The sequence below is a fragment of the Megalobrama amblycephala genome, linkage group LG11 (genome assembly GCF_018812025.1).
Source record: "Megalobrama amblycephala isolate DHTTF-2021 linkage group LG11, ASM1881202v1, whole genome shotgun sequence".
Lineage (NCBI taxonomy): Eukaryota > Metazoa > Chordata > Actinopteri > Cypriniformes > Xenocyprididae > Megalobrama > Megalobrama amblycephala.
Window position 1 is genome coordinate 9,134,657 of NC_063054.1, and position 14,197 is coordinate 9,148,853.

Below are 14,197 nucleotides of genomic sequence, written 5' to 3' on the forward strand. Positions count from 1 at the left end.
CTGAGCTTCCGCTTTTGTCAATACGTCATGCGCCACAGAGGTTACTGGATTATTTTTAATACAACTCCGATTGTGTTCATCTGAAAGAAGAAAGCTATATACACTTAGGATGTCTTGAGGGTGAGTAAATCATGGGATAATTTTCATTTTTTGGGGAACTATCCCTTTATTGAACCTGAAGCATTCCTGTAATTTTTTAAAGATCTTCAATGTTCATATCTCCTGCACACACTCACATAGTGTTCATTGAACGCTCACTGTGCTGCATAGTTGCTTTTTGCTGTATGTCTAATCTTTACTAATTTAAACCTTCCATTGCTTAAAAAGTTGTATGGGATTTTTAGTGTTGTAAAATGACATAAAAAAATTTGGGTTGAAGGAATCAATGTGGAGTGCCAGCGTGTCAGGAGAGATGCCCATGCTCACTGGTGCCACCTTAATGGTTTTATTCTCTCCTCTCTGCTGATGTTTTAGGGTGCTGCCGCTCCTCCACCCAGTCAAATTGTACGAGTCCAGTGTCTGTAAGCCTTACCTACTGTCTACCAGCGTCACATAGTTTTGTGTTTGTGTCTATGTATGTCAAAAAGCCTGTATGCCTCTGAACGCAGCAAAACCATATCTTCCTCTTCACCGCTTTCTTTTCCACCCTTTGTCTGGTGCTGCCGTCACATAAATCTAAGACATTCTGGGACTCAGAAATTCAGATTTTTACGACTCCTGCTAAAACACTCCCTGAACATTGTTGTACAGTGTGTTTGTCATGCACTACACTTCCCTAAAGACTCCTCAATCAGTGTAGATACACACAACAGTCCAAAACATGACTCAGTTGACCTTTGAACTCTTATTCTGAATCCTGATTTGCCCAGCAGTGTCTTGTAAATCCAAACAGTCTGAAATCTTAAACCACATGCTAAAACCTTATACCTGTTTAATTTATCCTCCTATTCATCATTTTAATGTCCACGAATCACTGAACTTTAATTCTGTTCTTATTGTGTACTGTCTGTGAATGAACCTCCTTACAGTTTGCAGCCCTGTAAGTACAAGAGTAAACAGGCTTGTGTGTATGTGGGCGCTAATGTTAAAAACAGGTTGGAATCTCAAGCTCGTCTTTGATCTCAGTCCATTTGGCCTGTGTGTGAGTTAGCAATTTCTGATTTTGAAGAAAAAAGAAAAAAGGTGAATGCTGCAAACTTGAGGTTGGTACAGTCACAAAATAAAGAGATTTTTTTTGTGTTTTATTGTTTTTTGTTGCTGTTTTTGAAGGTTTAATTGAAATGGTAGGTGAAGCAATGCTTTTGTAGAAGATTTGTACAAGAGTTACTTTAATATTTTATCTACTGATAACCATTTTCAGAAATCATGCATGCATCATGGCGATGCCTTTTTTTGCTACATTTCATCTCTTCAGCTCAGGTTTTTTTTTTTTTTTTAATACTATTTTAAGGTGAAATCTATACATTCTGTGTAATTTGAGAATAATAGTTCATACTACTTCTAAATGACTACTGTCCATAATGTTACTGAACTGAATGAATGACGCACAGGATAAAACTGTGTTTTGAAAGTCATGATCAGCCTATATCAGCCAAAAAATGACACATATTTCCTACGGGATGTTTTGGACCTTTCCCCTTTCTCCCTTTGCCATCCTGACCTTCTGTTTCCTTTTATTTCTTCACCTCCACCCTCTCATCCCTTACTTTTTTCTCTGTCATCCTCTGCCCACTAGCTTTTATTATATTGCTCTTGTTTTCCTTTTCAGGGTTAGTATTGTAACTGTTCTATCTATCTATCTATCTATCTATCTATCTATCTATCTATCTATCTATCTATCTATCTATCTATCTATCTATCTATCTATCTATCTATCTATCTATCTATCTATCTCTATTTCCATCCATCCATCCATCCATCCATTCATAAAGGACCAGTAAAATTTAGTACCTGGATACAGATTTGACATGTTCTTTAAATTCACCTTGACATTTTTGTTTCTTAAAGGACCAGAGATTCTCAGCCTCTGCCTGTGTTTTTTTTTTTTAATGAACCTTGAACCCAGACTTTTCACCTTTGACTTTTGCCCCTCAGGTGATTCGCAAGGGCTGGTTAACCATCAACAACATCAGCCTGATCAAAGGAGGGGCCAAGGATTACTGGTTCGTGCTCACCGCAGAGAGTCTGTCCTGGTTTAAAGATGATGAGGCGAGTAATTACAGATTTAAATGTGATCTTTCATTCGTTTAATGACTTTATGATGATCATGGTAAAATACAGTTGTCAGTGGTCTGCTTAAAGTTCCCTGCCAGGTTGCGGTGGAACTGATTGGCTGGTCTCTGTGTCAGTCACACTGTGTGGCCTGTCAGGCGGGCTGCCATCTGTCTGCCTGTCTGTGCCTGCTGTACAGGTGCAGGAAGTTCTGCACAGCAAGTGTAGACAGGCAGACAGACAACGCTCTCAGTCATTGGCAGCACAGCCTGCTTCTCCCGACCGGAAGCCGGAAGCAAAAGGGCAAGAGAGAGGACAAAGATAATATATTACTAGAATACAAACATAAAGGCCTTTTCTTTTCACATCATTGCATTTAACAAACATTTTCATTGTTCTCTTTTGCAATTTATAATTTTTTTCTCAAATAAATCAATAATTGTCTGCTACAAAAAGTAAAAATGACACTGAAAACTCACAGTACTCTTAACCAAGATGGTAATTTAAATGCAGTAACTTTTATTACTAGATTACGAAACTCTTGTATCCACTTATCTTTCACTCAGTCGTTCATTTCTCATTTTGTTGAATCCTTCTTTCCTCCTTTCTTAGCATTTTACTTGCTCCCTTTTCCTCTTATACCCCCACCGTTTCTCTATGTCCATTGGGAATTAAGGCATTTGGTCTGGATCACCCTGACATAGCTGGAAGCCCCCCAAGTCAAACTAACACACAAACACACACACATACTCAGACACACATGGTTATTGATATACACAGAATCTTAAACACACACAGACGCAGACACACTAAGGCTCACCGGTCGTCCCGACTGCCAAATGCATGCGACTATATAAGCAAACACTAATTTTAATGAATACTGAAACTCAAAACCCGTGCGGTACTTCAAACAGAGGAATTCGCATAAACACGGGTATGTTTTTCTGAAAGTCGCACATCGTCAGGCTCAAAATATTCAGATCCGAACATATATAAATTCTGAATTTAATTTAAGTATTTCGATTATTATTAAAATGATTGGTTTCCTTTCAAATTAACATTGAACTTTACACAAGTATTAGTGGACTTAAGAAGTTGGCTGACTTCACAGTTCCTCATGTTCTGCTGAATCCATTATTGCAGTGTGTGCATGATCCCTTCAGTTCCAGAATTGAATTTAAATTTGAAATTCAAATTAAAATTTGAATATATGACTTCATATCACACTGTCCATCTCTTTCCCTGTCTATCTTCTTTACTTTCTCTTCATTTCACTCTGTCTCTGTGGTTGGCAGTCTCACTGGGGCCATACACATTCCTTGGTGGAAAATTGTAAGACTTTGTCCAAACACCATCCAGCCTCCTAGAGCCTGCCGAAAGAGAGAGAGAGAGAGAGAGAAGAGAGAGAGAGGAAGAGATACAGCCCCTCACCCCTTACAGCAGATCACATTGCAATTCTCACACATTCTATGTGCACATACACACATTCTTGCATTTAAACAGATCACTTCTTTACCCTTAAAAATGTTCTCCAATTCAAAGTGGCATCAGACGTTCCCTTCCTTTCTCTAAATCTGTCCCGTCTCTGATGGCGTTCATGGCCCGAGACTGCTGGTTTGGGTTAATCAGCGCCCAACACTAAACAGACACGCATTCCTGCAGTCTTCCCTCTCTCTCTTTTTGAGCCGAGCTGCATGAGGGAAAACAGATGACTTGTGCACCCCTCCACTTCTGTTAGCATACGGCATAATCGCGGTCTTCTCAGAATCTTACGGCATGCCAGTTAGCATGCGTCGGTTATGCTGAGATCTGGACAAATCTCGCTACTCGAAACCTTCAGAAGGGCCTTCTGAACATCTCAAGACGAAAAACTAGCCGGAGACCCGGAGCTTTACGCATGCACAGCTCGGCCTGAGTACATACGTTTACACATAAACGGCGGGAATGACTACCAGAACGCTTTTACATGTAATATCATTCGCATGCCAGGTTTAGCTACACGTAATGTGGCTGATGTGATGCACATGCCTCCTTTTTGGTGGGCGATCAACTAAATTCAAGCTCTCAATCATCAAGAAACTTCATGTCTGTGTCATTAACGGCAACTTCGAGTCCACAGAGACATGCAGTATCGCCAACACTGATGTAGAAAACAAACCAAACATAGCAGAGTCTGACTTTTCACCTGCAGTTGTTGAGTTTGTGTGTGTTTTTGAGAGTTTGCGCCGGTCCCCCATGCAGCGACGTGAGTCCATGCACAGTCTAACCAATGTGCAGACTACTGTACACCAGTATGATCCTGAACAGGTAGTCTGAACACTGGGATGACGGAGCAGGAGATAGTTCCAGCCCTCTCTCTCACTTTCTCTTTCTCTCTCTCTCTTTTCACCTCTTTTTCTTTATCTACTTCAATCACTCAGTCCAACCCTGCTGGCCCCGACCTTCACAGGAGGCGGTAGAAGATGCAAAATAAACACGACAGAAATAGTCTCCATTGCTTCTATCTGTTTCTCAGTCGGGATGACGCCATTGTAGAGGACGGAGAGAGAAGCTCCAGACGTCCGTTTACCCGTTCTCGGCTTTCTCGGTTCCATCTCGTCCCCGGCCCCGTTCCGCGTTGGATTGCGGTATCCAGCCTTGACGTGGCACATTCGCTCCCACAGCCGGCTATCTGGCAGGACGTTCATGGAAGGCATAGCAAAAAAGAGGGAATGAGGAGTCAGAGAAGCAAGGAGAGAGAGACAGAGAGAGAGAGAGAGGAGAGGGAGGGACCCCACTGGCCATATAAGGGTTGATGGGACCCTTGGGGAATAAACTTTTGGAGTGGTCCGTTGTTTCTCAATTCCTCTCTTTCTTTCAATCTTTTGGTCCGACTCTCTTCTATCCACTCCTGTCTTTCTCCCTCCGTCCTCTCTCAGTACTCCCAGCCATCCTCCGGACTTCCCTGCCTCATCTCTCTCTCTTTCTCTCTCACTCTCTCTCTCTCTCCTGCTCTCTCACTAAAGCGGTACCAGATGTTGTATTCTTAACGCCAGCCTGTCATTTCTAACTTTTTTTTTAACCTCTAAAAACTCAGGCAGGAAGTGGGCCCCTCTGGAATGAAAAAAGAGAGAAAGTTTTCGAGGGGAGCAGAAAAGGAGGTGTGCAGAGAGTCAAAGAGGACAAGGAGAGATAGTTTAAAGGAATAGTTCTCGAAAAGTAAAAAATCTGTTATTGTTTGCTCATCCACATGCTTTTACAAACCGTATGCTGTTGTTTTATGACTAATTGTTGCACAACTCTTGTCCAACAATGACAGTTTGTAGTGAGCAGGGGATGTCAAGCGCCAGGAACGTTGTGAAATGTTATTACAATTCTAATTTAATATGTTTTAACGTGTAATTTATTCCTGCGATGACAAAGCATCATTACTCCAGTCTTCAGTGTCACATGATCCTTCAGAAATCATTCTAATAGGCTGATTTGCTGGTCAAGAAACATTTTACTATCAATGTTGAAAACAGTTGTGCTGCTTCATATTTTTGTGGAAACCATGTTTTTTTTTTTGTTTTTTTTTGAAGAATAGTATTTATTTAGAACAGAAATCTTTTGTAATTTAATGTAATGTTGTTACTGTCACTTTTGATCAGTTTAAAAATCTAACTGACACCAAATGGTAGTGTAGTTCATTAAATTTCAGTCTTTTACACAAATGGCTTCAGAACACTTAAAATGTAGCACACAAGAAGTTAATGACCACTTTTATGAAACTTTTATAGTGCTTTTTTGTTCTTTTTGGTACTTGTCTATGGAGCCCTGCACATGACATGCAGGGAAAAAATAGTAGGCTAATCGTTCGCGCGATTGACTAATTCTTCCCTCAATTTGCTAAATTGTACGCACGATTTATAAATCGAAGAAAACAAATTAGTACATTGTTCGCATGATATAGCAAATCTGGAGAACAAAATAGTAAATCGTGCGCACAATTTAGCAAATCTGGGGAACGAAATAGTAAATTGTGTGCATGATTTACTAATTAGTTTCCTTGATTTGCTAAATTGTGCACACGATTTATAAATCAAGGGAACGACATAGTAAATCGTGCGCACAATTTAGCAAATCGAGGGAACAAAATAGTAAATCGTGCGCACAATTTACTTTTTTTTCTTGCATGTCATGTGCGGGGCTCCGTATTTGTCAGCTCTTGCTCACTATGAACTGTTGTTGAATGGTAAATTGTGTAATGATTCTTCAACATTAGCTATGTTTCCAGCCACCTTTTTTATGCGCATTTTGGGATACTGCATTAAAAAACTCACGCCAAGATGTGCATAAATTCGAAAAATGCGCATAAAAAAACGAATGTACTCAATTGAGGCAGATATATTTTTTAAAAGTTAAGAAAACATGCACATAAACTATGATTGGAACACATTTACTAAATAAATTCCTCAATGTGTATTAAAAAAAAGTCATGTGACTTTGCACAATGGGACGACATAACTGGACTAGCCAGTGGACCGATCTCGTTGCACATCATCTGAAATGTTGTTTTAGTTATTATGAAATGCCTTTGCCAAAGACTGTCATCAAAATTTTTCTGTACCTCCCAAAACTGTCCCAGAACATGACTGCGTTCCCATCTGCCTCTGAATGCAAGGTGACATGACTGTGTTTATTGCATTTCATTGCGTTTTATCTTCATCAAGTAATTTATTACGAAAAAGACCCATAGTGGCTTCTCCTACTGCAGCAACCAAATGTTTTTCTTAGTGATACTGGGCGCCAGTTTATCAGGAAGTGACGATTTTGTTCTCTTTGGCTCACTGGATGGAAACTTTTTCGCAAATGTTTTATGCAAATGTTTAAATTTGCAACTTTGGATGGAACATAGCTACTGTCAGGTTTTGGCATTGGATTTACGTGAATAGACGATGACAGATTTTTTAGGTGAAATATTCCTTTAAGTCACAAAGCACTAGATGTTAGATGGTCTAGCTGATTTGCAGAAAATACTTGAATTTCCAAAAAATTCCTACACAGTCACTCCGTCAGACTCAATCACTGATAGTGGCTTCATATGGCTTCTCTTTTCCCCTTCTGTTTTTCATTTTTACTCTTTTTAGAGTGTTTCCCCTCACACTTTCATCCCTTGTTCCTCTCTTTCTTTCCCACATCTCCGTTCCATTATTTGCAATGTAATCCAAGCCGTTTCCTGAGACCCCAGCCCCTCCTGTACAGACAGAGGGAGGAGAGAGGTGGAGAGGGGGAGCTCTTTTTCTTTTCTTTTTTTTTTCTTTTTTTTTTCAGAAGAAATGTTGTGTTTTAGAGCCTTGGTCCGAATAATGACTTCCACATGTGGGCCCTCACACTCTATCTCTCAATTCCTCTTTCATTCTTTTTTCTTCTTTCTTTTTCAATCATTTACTCAAAGAGTGAAAACTAGTGGCATCACTCATGTGCACGTTTTATTTATTTATTTATTTATTTATTTGTCCTGGGCCTGAAGCCATCCTGAGGATGATCACATGGATCTACAGTCAATTCTTTCTTTGTTTCTACACTCTTGGCTTTCTTCCTTATAGTCATTTTCACTAGTTCACACCATTTTAGAGATTCAGATAAAGAAATTGTTCAGCCAAAAATAAATATTCTGTCATTATTTGTTCACCCTGTTGTTCCAAACCTGTATTTTCTTTCTTCTCTGGAACAGAAAGGAAGAATGTCCCGGTCACTCTTTTCCATGCAATTGCAATGAATAGGGACAGAAGCTTTCAAACTTCAAAAAGGATGCAAAACACTATACAAGTGGTTCATACAACTTGCTAACAACTTAAGAGCAGTGAAAGCCTTGATCTTGCTTCCATTTTTATAGGTTTACAAGAAATGTCTGATTCCAGAACAAATTGTTCTTTTGAGACAGATGCATTTAATTAATTGGATGATCTTGTTCACAGAAGTGATCTGAATGATTTGTTCATGAATTGGACTGATCCAGTTCTCAAGTTTTACTCACTGATGGTTAGTGGGAAAGATTATCAGTAAATGATGACTTGAAATTTGTGACAGTTTTGAAGCTGGAAATCTCCAGTCCCAATTCATTGTAATTGAATGGAAAAGAGCAACCAGTACAACTTAAAGGTGCCGTAGAATGAAAAATTGAATTTACCTCGGCATAGTTGAATAACAAGAGTTCAGTACATGGAAATGACATACAGTGAGTCTCAAACACTATTGTTTCCTTCTTCTTATGTAAATTTGATTTGTTTAAAAGACCTCCGAAGAACAGGCGAATCTCAACATAACACCGACTGTTACGTAACAGTCGGGATCATTAATATGTACGCCCCCAATATTTGCATATGCCAGCCCATGTTCAAAGCATTAGACAAGGGCAGCCAGTATTAACGTCTGGATCTGTGCACAGCTGAATCATCAGACTAGGTAAGCAAGCAAGAACAACAGCGAAAAATGGCAGATGGAGCAATAATAACTGACATGATCCATGATATCATGATATTTTTAGTGATATTTGTAAATTGTCTTTCTAAATGTTTCGTTAGCATGTTGCTAAAGTACTGTTAAATGTGGTTAAAGTTACCATCGTTTCTTACTGTATTCACGGAGACAAGAGCCGTCGTTATTTTCATTATTGAACACTTGCAGTCTGTATAATTCATAAACACAACTTCATTCTTTATAAATCTCTCCAACAGTGTGTAATGTTAGCTTTAGCCACGGAGCACTATCAAACTCATTCAAAATCAAATGTAAACATCCAAATAAACACTGTACTTACGCGATTAGACATGCTGCATGACGAACACTTTGTAAAGATCCATTTTGAGGGTTATATTAGCTGTGTGAACTTTGTTTATGCTGTTTAAGCCAGTCGCGAGCTCGGGGGCGGGGAGCGCGAGAATTTAAAGGGGCCGCAGCCTGAATCGGTGCATATTTAATGATGCCCCAAAATAGGCAGTTAAAAAAAAGAATTAAAAAAAATCTATGGGGTATTTTGAGCTGAAACTTCACAGATACATTCAGGGGACACCTTAGACTTCTATTACATCTTTTGAAAATGCGTTCTACGGCACCTTTAAGAATTTCTTCTTTTGTGTCCCACAGAAGTCACTTGGATTTTGACCAACATGAGTAAAAGTAAACGAGGACAAATTTTTCTTGTTTGGGTAACCTATTTCTTTAACACCAATTTTGAGAAACTAAGAAGCTTATCTGCTTATCTGCTTATTGTATCTGCTTCTCAAAACTTTGCCATGTTTGAATGCTAAAAAAGGTTCCCAGAATTGCTTTCTAGGTAGGCAGCTCACTAAGTCTTAAGATGTCCATTGTCTCATTTTCTAGGAAAAAGAGAAGAAATACATGCTTCCTCTGGACAACCTGAAGGTGCGGGACATAGAAAAGGGCTTCATGTCCAGCAAACATGTCTTTGCCATCTTTAACACAGAGCAAAGGTCAGTTACACCACCTACATACACTTCAAAAGAGAATATGTTTTTTCAGAGAACATAATTTTCTTTTAAAGGATGTAAAGATCAAACACACTAGATGAAGTACAAATGAAATAGATGTATATTATAGACCAGGAGTAATTAATTAAAGTTCCAAAAGGTCGGTCTCTACATTTCCTTATTGGGCACCAGTACTGCTTTGTAATAGAAGTCACAAAACAAAACAAAACAAAAAACAGTCAAAATAGTCATCAAAGATGAGGATGTTGGGCCCTCAGAGCCAAAGTACTGGCATCTGAGAATTTTTCTATAAGACATTTCATCAGTTGAGCCCAATTAGATATGAATATTAACCGATGTTTTATAAAGCTATTATTATTTTTACATTTAGATAGCCTACATATGTAAAGCAGAAGGCCATGTGACAGTAAAGATACTGTATGGTGGTTCAGGGTTTTCCTGGTCTGGATCATTTTTATATATTTCTTAGAATCAGTATCTAGTATCTACTAAAAGCAAACAAACAATGTACATAATCAAAATGCCCTCGTTATGAGCAGAAAACACAGTTAAGTTTGAAATTTCTTTGCCATCTACATATAATTGTCCTAGTTCTAACATTGTTTATTATGAAATGCTCTTAACATAAATGGGTAACACTTTACAATAAGGTTCATTAGTTAACATGAACTAATAATGAACTGCACTTATGGAGAATTTATTAATCTTTGTTAATGTTAATTTCAACATTTACTAATACATTATTAAAATCTTGTTAACTTTAGGTAATGCACTGTGAACTAACATGAACAAACAATGAACAACTGTATTTTCACTAACTAATGTTAACAAAGATTAGTAAATACAGTAACAAATGTACTGCTCACGGTTAGTTCAAATACATTAACTAATGTTTAACTAATGAACCTTATTGTAAAGTGTTACCGCTAAATGTAGACCAAATAAACATCTTGTCACAAACCTGGTTTGAATGGTCAGAGTCATCTATGTATTCAAGTATAAATTCTATAACTATAAATTAACTATATTTGATGCATTCTTGTTTTCTGCAGCATTTTAGTGAAATATCCATCTGTTTTACTGCTCACCTTGTTGCTGCTAGTACCACTGTTGTTAAAATAACTGCAGCATCTGGAGCTCTTAATGTGGCGCTTTTAACGTCTTTAGCGGGGGAGAGAAGCAACGTGCACTCAAAAAACTTGAATGAAACCTGTTTGGCTCTAGATAAAAATATTAGAGGATATAGCACCGAAAGATCATCACCATAAACTACCCTGAGCGCATGTGGTGTGAACCGCTCCGTTGTTTTGACGTGTTGCTCAATTTAACTAGAAACGGCAAAATGGTGCTACCGTTGTCATTATGTCTCGTGGTTCGGTTGGAACCAAGCGGTCCGCTATATTTGAGGATGCCTGTTATAGACAAACCCCACACAGCTAAAAGAGAGTTCAACTCTCTGTGTGACAAGTGTGAGTGTGTTTTGAGATCCCAGCCATTAAAATTAATTGTCTGGTGGACGATGAAATGTGTGCAAAAATCCCGTAGACTTACAAAGAAGGAGGGACGCCATCCTGGAGGCAATTTTTGCACTGGCAAGCACCACTCACATTTTCTTTTGGAAGTCTAGAAATTAGTTATTATTGTAGAGTTATTCTATTAGAGGTATTTAATATTTTCTCTCTTTTTGTTTCTCTGTCTCTCTCTCTTGTACACACACAAACACACACACACACACATTCCATTCTACAATGTCTGGAATATTAATCAGTTATTTAGAGCTCTCTTCTCCTCTTTTAATATGTTCCTCCATGCAACAACCAGGCTTTTTTTCCTCAGTGTCTGATGCAATTTGTACTCTGAGCTCCTGGCTGCTTTCTAATGGAGGCTTTCTTGTCTGTTACCCCGTGTCATTACCAGAAGTGATAAATATAAGAAGAGGTTTTAAGAGTTGCTGTGCTATTCAGCTGTGAAGAGTGACGGGACATTTTGTCAGTCACTTGGTTTCTATTTCTGTGGCGTCGTACTCGGGTAGCCCCGCCTATGATGAAATCTCATTGGTCCAAAATCCTGCTCCATACAACTGTATAATAATAGTTAAATGTCAGAAGCCTAAGATTCACTTCAAAGGCAATCTATGGTCAGTCAGTGAGCATGTCAAACTAACCGATCCAAGACTGTTGATTTTGCTTTGAAATGAAAATTGTCTCAAGGAGAGTGCAGTGGATTCACATCTGGTGGTCACGGCACACACACTTGCACACACATCCACATGCCCTTGTACAGGGACATATAACTCCATTTCACATGCGCACCTTTATATTTTCTAACATAAACACAATCTAACTTCACAGTAATACTTCACAAAGAGCAGGACGGGAACAGGGGGCGCAGTAGGACACACTTTGACACATTCCTGGCCTGTCTTTACTTCAATGTCCCTCCCTATCCTCTTTTTCTCTCAGTCTCTGACATTCTGTCTCTACAAGCGCAGCCTCTTTCATTTTGAGTGCGGGTGTGTCTGGGATTGATTAGCTGCTTAATTGGAGAGATGTTGGTATGCTGCGGTGAGCGTGCACACACACACACACACACACACACACACACACATCTTTGACACTGAGAGAGGCATGGCAGACTATTGTAAACACACCCAAGGCTGCACCACAATCAATCAGATGCTCTCTCACACACACACTCTCTCTCTCACACACACACATCCATCACTTCAAGCACTCTGTATAAAGATATTCAAGCTCTCATAAACTCCACACTCATTCCCGCTCACCAGCAGAAACATACCACCCAGCACTCTGAAAAATCCCCTTTTCTTCTCTCTTGCTCTTTTAAACACACACACACTCATGATCTAATGATTCATACTATGCCCTTCACACCCACCAACTCCCTATAGTGTCAGAGCGACCGGTGATGTCAGACGGTAGATGTCGTTTTTGTCACAGCGGTGACACCAGTCTGGCACGGGACGGGAAAAGAACACACATGAGAAGTGCTCATGAAAAAAGCAAAAAGCTTTTTGGCCTACTTTCTTCTACTTTTTTTTGCATCTGTGCGCATTACATCCGGGTTCATATGTGACGGCGAGTAGTTATGTGCGGTTCTGGACTCACTCAGGACTGTGATTAAAGGAATGCTTTGGGTTTAACATAAGCTAAGACATCTGAAACGATTACCGCAGACAATAATTACAACCTGCTCATCAGTTTGTAAAAACAAACAAAAGTAGTTTTTACAGCATTTAAAAAAAGGGAAACCCCTCCTCATAGACTTCCATTGTAAGTGCATTACAGTAAATGTGAGGTTTTTTTTGCTTTTAAAAACTGATGGATGCAAACATAACATGTTTTACATGTATCCAGTGTTGTGATGATTAACTAAAACAAAAACTAAACTATTAAAAATCATTTTCGTTAATTAAAGGTCCCGTTCTTCGTGATCCCATGTTTCAAACTTTAGTTAGTGTGTAATGTTGGTGTTAGAGTATAAATAAAATCTGTAAAATTTTAAAGCTCAAAGTTCAATGCCAAGCGAGATATTTTATTTAACAGAAGTCGCCTACATCGAACGGCCAGTTTGGACTACATCCCTCTACTTCCTTCTTTAATGACGTCACTAAAACAGTTTTTTGACTAACCTCCGCCCACAGGAATACACAAGAGTTGCGTTTGTAGAGTGTGTTTGTCGCCATGTCGTCGAAACGCTGTTATTTTCATCCCGCAGTCCAATCACCGGGTCTGATTCCGGCTCAAATTGATAGGGTAAAATTAAAGACATGTTTACAATAACACTGAGCGCCTGCATCTCCACGTTATGGTAAGAGGCGTGACTTTTCCAGGCAAGATGCGCTAAACTGCTGTCGAATCACAACACAGGAACCGCTGGCACAATCAGAACTCGTTACGTATTTCTGAAGGAGGGACTTCATAGAACAAGGAAGTCATCAGCCCGTTTTTATGACAGTGGAAACAGCGGTATACAGATAAGTAAATTATGTGAAAAATACTGTTTTTTTTTACACGGGAAACATGAACACATGTTATATTGCACACTATAAACACAATCAAAGCTTCAAAAAAGCACGAAAAACGGGACCTTTAAAATAAAGCAAAAAATAAAATATAATATTAGATAAAAAACTTAAAACTTTTCTTTTGGCAATTGATTGGATCATTGTTGTTTGCTATAGACAACATATTGAATTTAGCACAGATGGAAACGAGGCTGTGAGGGATAGACTTGGGGAAAGTTACTTTTAAAAGTAATGCATTACAATATTGCATTACTCCCTAAAAAGTAACTAATTGCATTACTAAGTTACTTTTTATGAAATGTAATGTGTTACATTACTTTTGCGTTACTTTTTCTCACCTGGGCTGGACTTGCTTGTTTGTTTTTTAATATCAACAAAAAAAGAATAAGCCTCATGCTGAATGAAATGCATATTTACACCTGTACAGTAGGGGGCGCAGCTCAAACAAACCTTTCAGCTGTGCTGC

The 14,197-nt window shown here is 38.9% G+C and overlaps 1 protein-coding gene across 4 annotated transcripts in view; it reads left to right on the forward strand.

Annotated features, from left to right (window-relative positions):
* dnm3a (dynamin 3a) overlaps positions 1 to 14,197 on the forward strand; it is a 63,862-nt gene that overhangs the window by 21,964 nt on the left and 27,701 nt on the right. For 2 of the 4 annotated variants that reach the window (XM_048208589.1, XM_048208587.1), the window contains exons 15-17: positions 475 to 504; positions 2,095 to 2,208; positions 9,556 to 9,665. In XM_048208589.1, coding sequence (XP_048064546.1) covers positions 475 to 504; positions 2,095 to 2,208; positions 9,556 to 9,665 — 254 coding nt within the window. Of the gene's footprint in view, positions 1 to 474; positions 522 to 2,094; positions 2,210 to 9,555; positions 9,666 to 14,197 lie in introns of those variants that run through there. The other 2 variants (XM_048208592.1, XM_048208588.1) reach the window with 2 other exon arrangements.